This window comes from Oncorhynchus nerka, linkage group LG11, assembly GCF_034236695.1.
Source record: "Oncorhynchus nerka isolate Pitt River linkage group LG11, Oner_Uvic_2.0, whole genome shotgun sequence".
In the NCBI taxonomy this organism is placed as follows: domain Eukaryota; kingdom Metazoa; phylum Chordata; class Actinopteri; order Salmoniformes; family Salmonidae; genus Oncorhynchus; species Oncorhynchus nerka.
Genome location: NC_088406.1, coordinates 31,901,398 through 31,914,820, shown reverse-complemented (window position 1 = coordinate 31,914,820; position 13,423 = coordinate 31,901,398). Strand labels below are relative to the sequence as shown.

The 13,423-nt window shown below is 40.8% G+C and overlaps 1 protein-coding gene across 1 annotated transcript; it reads left to right on the top strand.

Moving 5' to 3' along the window:
- Window positions 1-9,185: 9,185 nt before the first annotated feature.
- On the top strand, window positions 9,186-13,392 carry LOC135573873 (zinc finger and SCAN domain-containing protein 20-like). The gene is made up of 5 exons (XM_065024059.1): window positions 9,186-9,732; window positions 11,833-11,943; window positions 12,192-12,566; window positions 12,694-12,828; window positions 13,205-13,392. Exons 1-5 carry the CDS (start codon window positions 9,375-9,377, stop codon window positions 13,390-13,392), a joined length of 1,167 nt encoding a protein of 388 aa, XP_064880131.1. The 5' UTR covers window positions 9,186-9,374.
- The last annotated feature ends 31 nt before the right edge of the window (window positions 13,393-13,423 follow it).

The window sequence follows — 13,423 nt, the reverse complement described above, 5'->3', positions numbered from 1 at the left end:
TTCGAAGAGTTTGTCCTCTTGTAGGGAGGTCAGCTGGATTAGTTTTCCCTTCAATATGTGACCATGACTCTGGATTGGTCAAGGACTGGATCTCTGTCACTCTGTTCGCAACAAACTGTTTCCATTTCTGAGCTGAGCTGCAAATCCAAGGCAGCACGATCATCGAGTCTGTCCACATTTTGATCTGTTTTTCTTCCATTTTCAGTGTGGTCATCAAGTTGTTTGCTAGTCTCGCTCCAATCACAGCTCCCATGAGCTCCAGGCGTGGCAGCGTCATTTTCTTAATTGGGGCTACCCTGGACTTGGATGCGACTAGACTTGTTGTTTCCCTGTCTTGTGACTCACCTTGCAAGTAAGCTACTGCACTGTAAGCCCTTTCACTTGCATCACAGAACACGTGTAGTTTCAGGGTGTGGTTATTCTGTGGCCGCATGTCTGTTCTGTACCACCTTGGTATGGTGAGCTGGTGTAACTGGGGTAGTTCTGAACACCACTGTTACCATTCTCGTGTCAGATCAGGTAGTAATTCTTCGTCCCAGCTGAGTCCCCTCTCCCACATTTCCTGGAACATGCACTTGATCCTGATGGTGAAGTTGGCGAAGAGACTACTTGCTGGATCTAAAGTCAGCACACCGCTGTGACACACCACAGCCCAACCCACTCCTCGATTTCAGATCCTAATGGTCGGTATATTATTGTGGCTGGTACACTGAATTCGAAACCAGTAACCTTGGTCAATTTATATGGACCCAACTTCGATGATCCATTATTTTTTCAAAGGGTATTTAAGGACATACCAAATATCTCGGATACAAGTGTTATTGTTGGAGGGGACTTTAACTGTACATTAGATCCTCTTTTAGATAAACAGCTATCAAGGTCACTTCAACAATCAAATGCCAGTGTCTGTCTAAATACATTGATGACAAACCTTAACATTGTTGATATTTGGAGACTGACGCACCCAACAGACAGGGATTACTCTTTCTTTTCATCAGTTCATAAATCATACTCCAGAATTAACTATTTTTTGTTGGACTCCAAACTAATTTCAGCAGCTGAGTCGGTTACCTATCACCCTATTCTAATTACGGACCACTCTCCTGTGTCCATGGTGCTGAAACTCGACAATATGTCGACAGGTCGGCGACCGTGGTGCTTAGACGCATACCTGCTGAAAGATGAGGCTTTTTGTCAGTATTTGAAGGAGCAGATTGCCCTTTTCCTCGGAACTAACGACACGGGGGATGTTGACGACTCCACCCTTTGGGAATCTCTAAAGGCTGTGATTAGAGGTTACATTATTTCTTATGCATCAGAGAGGAAGAAACGCGCCAATACTAGGCTAAGAGAAATTGAAAGAGAGTTAGGGGAACAGGAGAACGTTTTTAGGACGAATTCCTCGTATAGAGTCCTTGAGAAGATCACAAAGTTAAAATATGAATACAATACCATCCTTTCGAAACGGGTGGGCTCTTTACTTGGCTCTTTACGCAACAAAGTTATTTTGAACTGGGTGACAAACCACATAAATTATTAGCAAGACAGCTAAGGCATGTACAGGCATCTAGAGCTATTCACAAAATAAAAGACAAGAAGGGTAAAATAGTAACAGATCCGCAGGATGTTAATAAATGCTTTGCGCAGTTTTACTCAGAGCTATACCAATCAAAATGCGATGCTACTGATCCACAAACTATGGAACGCTTTCTCGCTGAATGTGAACTTCCTAAACTAGACAGGGGGGCAGCTTACCCCGTTTAGAACAGTGATGGACAAGTTCACAAGCCTTGGCATTGTAGTGACAAGAGACCTTGATCAGCTATTGAAAGCGAATTGGGACATGAAAATATATCAGCTTAAACAAAATATAGAGTTTTGGAAAACTCTGCCTATCTCCTTGGTTGGTCGTATAAACGCTATTAAAATGGTTGTCCTACCCAGGTTTCTTTACCTCTTCCGATGTCTACCCAATTTCATACCACAAAGCTATTTTAAGAAACTGGATTCAATAGTAACTCCATTTTTATGGCAGCCAGAATTTCAAAGAAACATTTATGCAAGTACAAAATAGAGGGGGGCTTTGGCCTTCCTCACTTTAAACTGTATTATTGGGCTGCTAATCTGAACATTGTGTCTTTCTGGAGGGAAAACTTACCTGCGATGAGACAGAAGGATATGCCTTCATGGCTTTTGATTGAGCAGGCCTCCTGTCAACGTTCCTCACTCCCTGCACTTGTTAATAGCCCATCATATGTGAAAAAATCCACTTATGACTCTAACCCAGTCATTTGTCATACGCTTAGGATCTGGAAACAGATTAGGTCTTTTCTTAACATACCCACTGTATACATTGACAGCCCGATTTGCCTGAATCATGCTTTCCACCCTGCATTGGATGATGTGGTGTTTTCACAGTGGAGGGAGAAGGGGCTCACAACAATTGGTAATCTATACATAGATGGTCAGTTAGCTTCATTTCAACAATTACAGGGAAAGTTCAACATGCCAACAACACATTTTATAAGATACCTCCAAATCAGGAATTTCGTAAGGACACATATCCCACAGTATGGCATGAAGCCAAATAGTCCTACATTAGATAGCTTGATCCTTGTCAAACCCCATTCAAAAGGGTCGGTCTCTAGACTGTATGATGTGCTACAGGCCCATATAGAGGTATCCACAGACACCATTAAAAGGGCTTGGGAACAAGAACTTGGGTCAGAAATCTCAGATGAGGACTGGGTAGAAGCTCTCAGGAATATAAACCACAGTTCAGTGAATGCCAGACACAACCTTGTACAGTTTAAGGTGATACACAGGTTACATTACTCAAAAGTAAAACTGCATAAAATATTCCCGGACACCTCACCACTGTGTGAGAGGTGCAAGCAGGACGAGGGGACGTTGACCCACTTATTCTGGACATGTCCTAAGTTACATGTTTACTGGGCTCTCATTTTTGATTATTTATCTAGAGCCTTTGATAGAGTTCTAGCCCCAGACCCATTGACCGCTCTGTTTGGTACAGTTGATGGGAATAACCACGAAGGGAAAGCTGTCTCTCTTTGTACTCTATTAGCCAAAAGGCTCATATTGCAATTTTGGAAACTGGAGACTGTACCTACCTTTGAAATGTGGTTACAGGATTTAGGGAATGTAATACATATGGAAAAGATTCGATACAATACCTCCAATAGAAGTCCAATGTTTTACAAAATATGGCAGCCGATACTGGATAAATGGTCTAGACCCGCTTCATAACTGGGTTGACGATCTGCTGCTACTCTGTGCTGTACTCCACTCAATATCTATTTTTGGCTTAACTACACTGCTTGTAATGACTATGCTGTCTTCTTATACATGTACCACCTAATAGGATTTTGTTTTATTTTGTGTATGTGGGAGTTAAGTTTTGTTTTGTCCTCTAAATTGGCCATCCCATTCAACAGTACAATGAATGTCATTGTTAGTATTGCTGTCTTTTTTATTTGATTTTTTATTGTAAAATAATAAACATATTATAAAAAAAGAAAGAAAACACAGTCCCCTCAACAAACAAAAAAAAATCCTGGATGGTTTGTCCTCTGGGTGTCGCCTGCCAAATAAGGTCTGTTATACTCACAGGCATAATTTCAACAGTTTTAGAAACTTTAGGGTGTTTTCTATCCAAACCTACCAATTATCTGCATATCCTAGCTTCTGGGCCTGAGAAGCAGGCAGTTTACTTTGGGCACGCTTTTCATCCGGATGTGAAAATACCGCCCCCTAACCCGAAGAGGTTTTTAAGTGGAAAACTAATAATGACTCAATAATCCATGCTTTCTGGGAATGCTATACAGTCCGGAAGTTGTGGGTAGAGCTAGAAAGTTGTCTGTCAGAAGTACTACAATGTAAATTTCAAGACATGGCATATGTAGTGAGATACCCGATGGGTTGGACGATTCCCTTCTCATCACTCATCTTGAAAAAACGTATACAAAAAATGTGGAAATCAATCAATCCGCCATAAGTAAATGACTTAAATGTAAATGTAAATCATTAACACAATGGGAAAAAAATCGAAATATTTTTTATTTATTAAATATTGAAAATGCGTGGGCTACAGTGAGAAACAAAATGGAGTTTCAGGCCATGTGGAGGAAAGTAATGCAAGTTCTGGAGATGGGGGGCTAGTGGGTCTGGGTAGGTTTGATGTAGTTTATGTTTGTATGAGGTTGTCTATGTTTTCTATTTTTTATCAAATAAATCTTACAACAAAAAAATATATACCATTGACTGAAACTGTGATAAAGCTGGTTAAAAAAGTGTACAAAGCTGATGAAGCTGGTTGAAACAGTAAGTTATATTTAGCATTTGTGAAATTATTTTGATGTCATATGAAAGTAAAGGGCTTTATATTTTTAGAACTGTATCACAATTGCAATTTAGAATCGATTCACGTTTAGATGGAGTATTTGGCTGTTTTGGCTGCCAGAGCCAGTCTATCTCTGAAAATAACATACAGTATTTGGACCTTAAGGAATAATGGTAGGCTCCATAAGAGTACATCTTGGGCTAGGTTGAATCTAGAGGCATGGACTCAGCATATGAACAGTATAGCAGGGTATTGATCAACCCCTCACATTGTGCACAGGTTTGAGGTTATTCTAAACTAAATGCACAGGGAATCATTAATCACAATACTTGTTTTCAGTATTTAATTCATTATTTTATTTCATTCTCAAGTCAATTCTACGAGACTGCACCTGCAGAACCCCGTCCTAAAATCTATGACTTTTAAGATGTGTTTTCAGATTTCCCCTTACAGAAAATCTCTTCCCACACTTGTAGCACTGGTGAGGTTTTTCGCCAGTGTGAATAAGCGTGTGATGTTTAAGGCCTCTTGCCGTAGTAAAAGGTTTTGTGTGCAGGGGTATGGAAGCTCTCCTGTGTGAGTTCGCATGATGCTTTGAAGCCCTTCCCACAATGTTCACAGGTGTAGGGACATTCTCCTGTGTGCGATCATGTATGCAGCCTCAGTTCTCCTGAGCTAAGGAATGCCTTACCACAGATGCTACATAAATAGTTTTTCTCCCCTGCATGCATCGTCATGTGTCTTGCTAGATGTTGGACAGATGTTTTCCCACAAATAGTGCAACAGTAGGGACGCTCCCCAGTGTGTGTGTGCTCACATGCCATGTGAGTGAACCTGCACACATGAATCTTTGGTCACAGTGAGAGCATTTGAATGGTTTTTCCCCTGTGTGAGCGTGCTGATATTTCATACCACACCTGGAAGAAAATATTTTCTCACACTTGTTACAATGGAATGCCAATGTGTGAATTCCTATATGTACTTTCAGGGTTTTTGAAAACCTTCCCACAATGAGTGCACTTGTGGGTCTTTGATTATTGGTGCATAGGGAATCCTTTTAGTGCTGCTTGAAAGAAGGGGGTTATCATCCCCAGATTCCTCAGAACATAACTCCTCGATGCCTAATCCTGATGTGCTGGTGGAGTTTTTACATTTTACTGTGAGAGAATGGACAGAGGGAGCAGGCAAGAATGCAGAATGACATGTTACAATTCAATCCTGCAATGACAAGATCAGGAGTGTAGATCGTATAAGAGGTGATGTTATTAATCATTTGTTAACATTAGATCAGTGTTTAAATTCCTGAATTCCCTTACTGTTACTGGGATACACAGAGCATAAGTCTCTGCAGTTGAAATGCCCATCTGTTCCTATTGCTCCAAATCCTGCCTTATATAAACGTATTCATTGCAATCGTCATCTTCCCAGTCCTCTTCACTCTGTCTCTCTTCCATTTCCTCTTCTTCCTCCACTCTGCCCCATTAGGTTGTACTCCACTCTACCCCCAAGCCATAAGACTACTGAACAATTAATCAAATGGCCACCGGACTATTTACATTGACCCCCCCCCATTTGGTTTTGTACACTGTTGCTACTTGCTGTTTATTATCTATGTATATTCACTTCACCCCTACCTACATGTACAAATTACCTCAACTAACCTGTATCCCCACACACTGACTAGGTACCGGTACCCACTGTATATAGCCTCTATTTTTTTGTGCTACTTTTATTTTATTTTTTCCTTTTCCTATATCTCCTCCCACCAGCCTCCACTGGTTTCCCAGTGCCAGGAAAGTCACAGCAGTGTAGCCATGATGAAAAAAAGGCAAATAGGCCATGGCACAATACCTTCTTGCCTGGCCTCCAGTGGTCGAAATACAGGCCAAGCACTGGTGTAAACAAATGATTTATACATACACTAGATCACTAATAGGAGGCGCTGTGTTGAAGCCAGTGTGCCTTCATCTTAGCACTCCTCCGCCGTGGTAAAAAAAATATTTTGGAAGCTATAGAAATGCATTTATTAAAGTCTCCATTCATTTTTGCCACATTTATTTTATTCACAGACATCTTAGTGAAAACTTTCAAATTATATTGTGAGCTAAAAATACAAATAAAAACAACATTTTTCTTAAAGTATATTGTTTTAATTACCAATGTTACTGTCCACTACAACAACAAAAATACTTACATACTTAAATTTAATTTTGTCCTTGAAACATTTAATTAAAATACTGTAAAATTCCATTAATTCCCATGGAGGGCTGCTCCTAGTGGGGAGTGCCAACATGGCTGACCGGTATCTTCAAAGCCCCTCAATAACCAATACGCATCATCAATCTAGTGTTTGTCAACATCATTGTGTAAAACCCTGCATTGGAAAAGGGACATTTGTCTAAGTTACTGGGATCTTTCGCCTCTGGTGGGAAATCAGGCATGGACTCGTTTGGCTCTGAAGTTTGGTAAAGCCTCTCTCGTTTCTCACTGCGGAAAGAAGCTGCTCTTGAACAATCCCGAACAACACCTCTATCTCCTCAAGTGTCACATACAATTGACATGCGCAAAACAAGAGATTTGTTGTTTTTGAGGGTCATTTATTTGCTATTTGCAGAAGATTATAGAATACCCTTTTCACAATATTCTGCCTAGCACGACTCAGTTCGATAAAAGTGAGCCGAGATAACCCACCTATTGAAGACTCCAGGTCAGCATCAACGAATCACAAATTACTTCCGGATCACACTGTTTTTCTCAAAAATCCTTCAAAATATGAATATTCACAGATGAAAGCGATTAGTTATCAATATATTTTGTATTCCCAATGGCTCTTAGTTACAGCAAAAAAGGTAAAGGTCCAATGCAGACGTTTTTTAAAACATTTTTTTTATCTCAACAGCAAAATAATTTCTGGGAAACAATTAAGAACCTTACTATGATAGTTTTTAAATCAAAACGGTCAAAAATAAGCTGTCTGACAGCGTCTCTGAGTGGGGAGGGGAAAACAAACTGTTATTGGCAGAGAGGTTTGGAACTCTTTCTTACTGGTCTATTAACTAATTTAGTGCCTTGTGATGTCACTAGGTAGGCCAAAACTCCATCCCACCAAAACAGGCTTTAATTTCATGCAGCCTTTTCAAACAGCTCTTAAACTAAAAAGGGCATTATCATAATTTTCACAGTATTATTCCAACCTCATATATATGTACAGTGGGGCAAAAAAGTATTTAGTCAGCCACCAATTGTGCATGTTCTCCCACTTAAAAAGATGAGAGGCCTGTAATTTTCATCATAGGAACACTTCAACTATGACAGACAAAATTAGAAAAAGAAATCCAGAAAATCACATTGTAGGATTTTTAATGAATTTATTTGCAAATTATGATGGAAAATAAGTATGCAAACACCTGAAACATGACCAAAAGCTATAAATGATCACACTGCATTGGTCTTGGGATAAATGATCTGCCTGCACTTGAGTAGGGAGAGACTCTATATCAAAAAACAATAGAACAGATACTCTTCACTTTTTCTTAATTCACCACACAGATTCAACTGACGTGCATCAATCACTCCAGGAATATTGTTGATCTCTTCAACATCCCAGAAAACAGTTCATTTCCAATCCCTAACTGTAACTTTTTTTGACAAGATAGAACTGCCAAAGAGGCCGGTGTTGCAATCTACTGCAGAGATAGCCTGCAGAGTTCTGGCTTACTATCCAGGTCTGTACCCAAACAATTCGAGCTTCTACTTTTAAAAATCCACCTTTCCAGAAATAAGTATTTCACCGTTGTCGCTTGCTATAGACCAACCTCTGCCCCAGCTGTGCCCTGGACACCATATGCCCGACCTATCTCAGCTCACTGGTCACCATAGCAGCACCCACCCCTAGCACGCACTCCAGCAGGTATATCTCACTGGTCACCCCCAAAGCCAATTCCTGTTTGGCCGCCTTTCCTTCCAGTTCTCTGCTGCCAATGACTGGAACGCAAAAAATCACTGAAGCTGTAGACTCATATCTCCCTCACTAGCTTCAAGCACCAGCTGACAGAGCAGCTCACAGATTACTGTACCTGTACATAGCCCATCTGTAAACAGCCCATCCCCATACTGTATTTATTTATCTTGCTCCTTTGCACCCCAGTATCTCTACTTGCAGTCATGTTCTGTACATCTACCATTCCAGTGTTTAATTGCTATATTGTAATTACTTTGTCACCATGGCCTATTTATTGCCTTAACCTCCCTTATCTTACCTCATTTGCACACACTATGTATAAACTTTTTTTCTACTGTATTATTGACTGTATGTTTGTTTATTCCATCTGTGTTGTTGTATGTGTCAATCTGCTGTGCTTTATCTTGGCCAGGTTGTTCTCAACTAGCCCACCTGGTTTAAAAAAAAAGCACTTTCCATGAGAAGCCAGATAACACAATTGAGGGGTGCTCTGTTCCTAAGAGACACACACAGGACACTTTTAACAATTCGGGTGAGACGCAACACACTTTTCTTCAGATCCTTAGAAGCACAAAAAAATCTAAACAAGCCCGCCTCTCGTGATCCTCACAGCCTTCACTCTACCCAGCACTCTCTCCATCAGTTTGGATATCTCAAATGTATTCCCCTAGATTGGTAATTCGATCAGCTGCTCCTCATTAATAAATCATACTCCTACATGATACGAAATGACATTCTCATCACGGTATACTAATTTGTTCCGTTTCCCATTATTTCGGTCAATGTTCCAATTATTCTTGATTCTAAAGCAATTAGATTCAGAATCCACTTCCGCCATCTTTTCCTCTCAAAACCCGCTCAGAGCCGCGCCCAGTCCCTGTGATCAGTGTATGGGCGGCGTTGGGGTAAAACGTGCTAGTAGGATAACGCCGGATGTTGATGGTGGTACCAGAAATTAACAAACCATCACATCTTTCTTTTCATCATCTTATCTGTCTCTCCAGAGCCTGCCGTACTCAGCATGTTGGTGAAGTGATAGCTAGCTAAAGAGAAATGCCGGAGTCCCGATATCACTGGTCAGGGGAAGAGGTGAATGCCATCGTCTCAATATGGTCAGACGAGGCAATACAGCGTGCATTACGTTCGTCTGACTCTGAGTATCGAGGTGCCGCCAAGGTGTACCATGAGATCTTTGTGCGCCTTCGCAAATTAGGTTATAGGGGAACCGTCCAGCAATGTCGTGACAAACTAAAAAAACTAAAGGGTCAGTACAAAGAAATTAAGTCAAACGGTTCCGACCGCCGGAGTTATTTTCCACCATCATGGTTCGATGCCATGGACGCTGTACTGGGACAGCGACTCAGAAAGCCAATACTGAGAAGTGGCAAAGCCACCGTATCACAAAAAAACGGTAAATTGTTTTTCTTAATTTGCTTTAGAATACGATAACAGGTCGTGTACAGATTGCTATCTGCTGCGTTCACGTACTAGTCGGAACTAGGAAACTCAAATGTCCGACTTGGAAACTAATTGTAAAACATGAACTGAGTTTCCCACTTGAAAGTACCAGAATCAACCAGTAGGAAGTTTGCGCAAATAATGTACATTTGAACTCAGTGGTTCTCGGTAGTCATGTCAGAGTGACTGGGGCTCCCGTGTGGCGCAGCAGTCTTAAATACTGCGTCTCAGTACTAGAGGTGTCACTACAGACACGGATCCAGGTTGTATCACAACCAGCCGTGATTGGGGGTCCCATAGGGCGGCGCACAATTGGCCCAGCGTCGGGTTTGGCCTTTGTGGGCCGTCATTGTAAATACGAATTTGTTCTTAATTAACTGACTTGCCTAGTTAAATAAAATAAAAAATACTTGCCTACTTCGGAAGAACGATTTAAGTGTTTCACGAGCTTTGAAGGAAGAACCATTCTCACCATAAACCCCAACATTAACGGTGTCATAATACCCATAAAACCTAGCGATCAAACAGGAAAATGGTTCCAACCATTTTTCCACGATTCATTTTCCCCATAAGGGAATTTAGAAACACTTAAAATAAGGTTTTGATATTTTGGTGGAGTACTGCAAAGATGGTTGTCTTTCTGGAAGGTTCTCCGATCTCCACAGAGGAACTCTGGAGCTCTGTCAGAGTGACCAAGTTTTTGGTCACCTCCTGACCAAGGCCCTTCTCCCCCAATTGCTCAGTTTGGCTGGGCGGCAAGCTCTAAGAAGAGTATTGGTGGTTCCAAACTTCTTCCATTTAAGAATGATGGAGGCCACTGTTCTTGGGGACCTTCAATGCTGCAGACATTTTTTGGTACCCTTCCCCAGATCTGTGCCTCCTGTCTCAGAGCTCTACGGACAATTCCTTTGACCTCATGGCATGGTTTTTGCTCTGATGTGCACTGTCAACTGTGGGACCTTTATATAGACAGGTGTGTGCCTTTCCAAATCATGTCCAATCAATTGAATTTACCACAGGTGGACTCCAATCAAGTTGTAGAAACATCTCAAGGATGATGAATGGAAACAGGATGCACCGGAGCTCAATTTTGTGTCTCATAGCAAAGGGTCTGAATACTTCTGTAAATAAGGCATTTCTGTTTTTGATTTGTTATAAATTACCAAAAATGTCTAAACCTGTTTTCAATTTGTCATTATGTGGTATTGTGTATAGATTCAGAAAAAAACTATTTAATACATTTTAGAATAAGGCTGTAACGTAACAACGTGGAAAAAGGGTCTGAATACTTTCCAAATGCACTGTATACAGTGCCTTCAGAAAGTATTCAGACCCCATGACTAACTCCACATTTTGTTGTGTTGTAGCCTTATTCTAAAATTGATTCAATTGAGAGAGTAAAAACAATCTACACACAATAACGCATTATGACAAAATGAAAACATTATTTTATGAGTGTTTGTAAATGTATTAAATTAAATACAGGTCTCATCTACACTAAACAAAAATATAAACGCAACATTCAACAATTTCAAAGATTTACAGTTCATATAAGGAAATCAGTCAATTGAAATAAAATAATAGGCCCTAATCTATGGATTTCACATGACTAGGAATACAAATATGCATCTGTTGGTCACAGATACCTTAAAAAATAAGGGGCGTGGATCAAAAACCAGTCAGTATCTGGTGTGACCACCATTCGCCTTATGCAGCGCAACACATCTCCTTTGCATAGAGTTGATCAGGCTGTTGATTGTGGCCTATGGAATGTTGTCCCACTCCTCTTCAATTTCGATGTTGCTATAAAAAAAAATCCACTCCCAAGCGCATACAGGCACATTAAACAACAAAGGGAACTGTTAACCATGAATACACATAAATAAGCCAAATTGTAAATGGTAAACATGAAGTACAGAAGATTGTCTACACGACCTAGAGAACTTTAATATGACATGGTTGTTTGCAATGCACCTTAACAGCACACTGGTCATAAACAGCCGGTGGATGTTTTTGTTTGTGTGTGCTTTTATCTGATCTGGTGCTTTCACAGACAAATTACCATCCAGTAGGACGCCTGATGAACTTCCACAAACTTCAGGGTCTGGGGTGAGAATTTCAGCTTCTAGGCTGTTGGAGTTGACTGATTCCTCTGAAGAATATGGTATGTCATCTTGTACAAAGTTTTAAAATATATATATATATTTTACCAGGGACAGGCAAGATTTGGTGCTCCCCTTTGTGGAATGGATTAAAACTTACTTTGTAAGCTCTAACCATCTGAGGGACCGGACAGTAATGGCCGAGAAACGCTTATCTAGTACACATTATTTATAAACCGTACTGTAAGCTTGCTAGCTAATATTGTTTACAAGTTTCTGACAAGTTTCAACTTATGTTGTTCTTTCACAGAGGAATCTGGATACCACTGGTCGTCTAAGGAGGTTCAGGCATTGTTAACACTCTGGGCAGATAAGATAGTACAGAAGCACCTCCTCTCCTATAAAAACGAGCACGTCTATGCCAAATTTAGTTCAGAGCTTGCTGCCCTGGGTTTTAAAAGGACGTCGAAGCAGTGCAGACAAAAGATACAAATACTGAAAAAGGAACACAAAAAAATCAAGGATAACAATAACATGAGTGGTTCCATCTATCGTGAAGAGAGTTGGTTTGCCATCGTTGATAGTGTCCTGTGTCACCAACCAAGTACTTTGGAGTCTGGGGTGATAAATTCAGATGCCAAGCTTTTGGGGTCGCCTGATTCCCAACAAGAAATGGGAGATTCTAGTAAGTTAAGTTGTCCAGTACAGCACCTAGTTCACATGTTTAACACAGTAACTTTGTTACCATAAGCTTGGTACTTAAATTTTTTTTCTTTGTGTGAGTACTGTCAACTGTGCTGTTGTATCCACAGACAAATCTCCATCCATTTGGACACCTGATGAGGTCCATGGTCAACAATCAGAAACCTCAGGGCTTGGGGTGATAAATGCAACTAATCTACTGTTTGAATCGACTCCTGATTCCCCTGTAGGCGAGGAACATATTGGTAAGTTATCTAGTAGTGTTTTTCAACCTTTTTTGTACCACAGGCTAGCCAGGGGTGGGAGGGCCAAGAGACCAGAGGTGGTAGTGCTCAGTTGGGGTGTAGGGTTTGAGCATATCCTGAGGTAGGGAGGGGCAGTTCCCCTTGTTGCCCCGTAGGCAAGCACCATGGTCTTGAAATGGATGCAAGCTTGGACTGTGAGCCAGCTAACGCACTTGCATGCATGTCTCACTAACCATCTGAGGGACTGACCAGTAATAGCCAGAAGTTGAGAAACACTTATCTAGTACACATTTGTCATGAACCATACTGTAAGCTTGCTAGCTAGTATTGTTTACCATTTTTTTTACTTCTTTCAACTGATGTGATTCTTTCACAGAGGAATCTGGATACCACTGGTCGCCAAAGGAGATTCAGGCATTGTTAACACTCTGGGCAGATGGTAGTGTTCAGAAGCACCTCCTCTCCTATAAAAACGAGCACGTCTATGCCAAATTTAGTTCAGAGCTTGCTGCCCTGGGTTTTAACAGGAAATCTAAACAGTGCAGACACAAATACAAATACTGAAAAGGAACACAAAAAAATCAAGGATAACAAT

Bases quoted from the DNA above. Each gene is read 5' to 3' on its own strand.
- LOC135573873 (XM_065024059.1), top strand. From the start codon at position 9,375: ATGCCGGAGTCCCGATATCACTGGTCAGGGGAAGAGGTGAATGCCATC. The intron at 9,733-11,832 runs GTAAATTGTTTT...GTGCTTTCACAG, and splicing joins CACCGTATCACAAAAAAACG to ACAAATTACCATCCAGTAGG. The intron at 11,944-12,191 runs GTATGTCATCTT...GTTCTTTCACAG, and splicing joins TGATTCCTCTGAAGAATATG to AGGAATCTGGATACCACTGG.